The sequence below is a fragment of the Phytophthora parasitica genome, assembly GCF_000247585.1.
Source record: "Phytophthora parasitica INRA-310 unplaced genomic scaffold supercont2.65, whole genome shotgun sequence".
In the NCBI taxonomy this organism is placed as follows: domain Eukaryota; phylum Oomycota; class Peronosporomycetes; order Peronosporales; family Peronosporaceae; genus Phytophthora; species Phytophthora nicotianae.
Window position 1 is genome coordinate 42015 of NW_008649051.1, and position 1662 is coordinate 43676.

The window sequence follows — 1662 nt, forward strand, 5'->3', positions numbered from 1 at the left end:
CATGTATAAAAGTTAGCTATCACTGATCCAACACCCTTAACGCACCAGGTATCACGCACCTTAAGAGATGACGCCGCTGCTTCACAAAGATCTTCACCGTGCTTTCTTGCAGCATTATGATCGATGACACGTTGACCAATTTCTCGGATTGAGACGTCCATTCGATATCTGCTCCCAGATCTGCTGCTTCCTCAGTTTTGCCGTTGCCCGCCCGTTTAAGCTGATGGACGATCTCCCACTCGCAGTAGATCTTCTTTCGACCCTTCGCACGACCCGGCCACACCAACTTGGTCACACGGATGGAGATTGACGTGGCAATTGGCCTGGAGGTTGATGGGACAATTGTCGTGGAGGTTGGCGAGACAACTGGCGTGGAGACTCGCGTCGCCTTTGGAGAATGGGTTGGGAGAGGAATTGGAGTTGAGGTTGTTGTAGAGATTGAGTTGGAGGCGGGTGGTGGCGGAGGCAGGTCACGCGGCGTGAGGTGATCTTTCATCTCCTCGAGCTCTCGCTCGTGTACCCATACAAAACGACCAGTCTCGTTGTGAGCAGCAGAGCGCAAGTTGGACAACTCGCTAACCTTCAAGTGGTCGAAATTTGAGTCATGGAGCTTCAGGATATCACGAAGAAGGGCCGCCCGCGATGATATAGGCATGTCAAACTCCGTCGCCGACCTTGCTTTGCCTGGACTCAAACCTGCCTTTGCGAGAATCGAGTTGACTGTCTGTGCGTGATCTAGTGCAGTGCTTGATACTACGGCGCAAATGTTTGATACAGTTCAGTGTCAGTAATCCACAAACTCGAATCGAACGATCAAGCATTTGTTACAGTACCAGATAGCGCCATCTCCACGGCAGTTTTAGCGATGTCGGTTGGAATCAGCGAGGAGAGAACCGAGAGCACTAAAACACCAGCCTATTCAGCAAAAAACGATAAGTCTCGCACCAGCGTTCTCAGCCAACAATCAGATGAGCAAAAGTTCACCTGAATGGAGTCGCCGTGCTGCATGACAAATTCCTTTGGGACAGTAATCCGCAGGGGCACATGGTAGCACAGCCCTGATATGTCGCTGTGTATGCGAAGCACAATCTCTGATGCTTCCTTCGAATACGACAGTGTCCACAGCGCTGGCAATTGGCGAGTTTCACTGCTGACTACGAGCTGCCTCAACACATCCACTCGATGGGGTAACTGAAGCGTGATCTTCTGTGCTTGAAGTTCTTCGAGCTTCCCCGGATTTTCCCACGCGCGCTGGATATACCAGTCGAAATCTAGAGGCAACCATGGCATCTTGGGTCGCTTTCGTTTCAGCTCAGATGGATTAGCAACTAGACCGCTCACCACAACGTGATCATGTTTGGCATCGTCATCGGGTTTTACGATGTACCGCTCGAGCATTCCCTGCTTCGTTGACTTGAGACCTGGGTACTTGCGCAAAACATTCTCCATCGACATGACAATGTCCCGCATCTCCGCCCACGCAACCTCCTTTGTTGCTGCAGCCACTTCGATCACGATGTCGTCGCATCGCCCCGATTTGTCAGCAACAAACTTGATGACGGCGCAAAACTCACCGCGAACGAAACACTCGACGTGAGCCGGTCCGACGTTACGAGCGGCGTCTTGTCGGTAGCATTGCACCACGAAGTTCACATACACAGC

At 51.8% G+C, this 1662-nt stretch overlaps 1 protein-coding gene across 1 annotated transcript; it reads right to left on the reverse strand.

Moving 5' to 3' along the window:
• Positions 1-19: 19 nt before the first annotated feature.
• PPTG_17221 (hypothetical protein) lies at positions 20-1470 on the reverse strand (the record flags this gene model as incomplete). Its single annotated transcript, XM_008914932.1, has 3 exons — positions 20-753; positions 834-915; positions 985-1470. 3 exons carry the CDS (start codon positions 1468-1470, stop codon positions 20-22), a joined length of 1302 nt encoding a protein of 433 aa, XP_008913180.1.
• Positions 1471-1662: the final 192 nt, after the last annotated feature.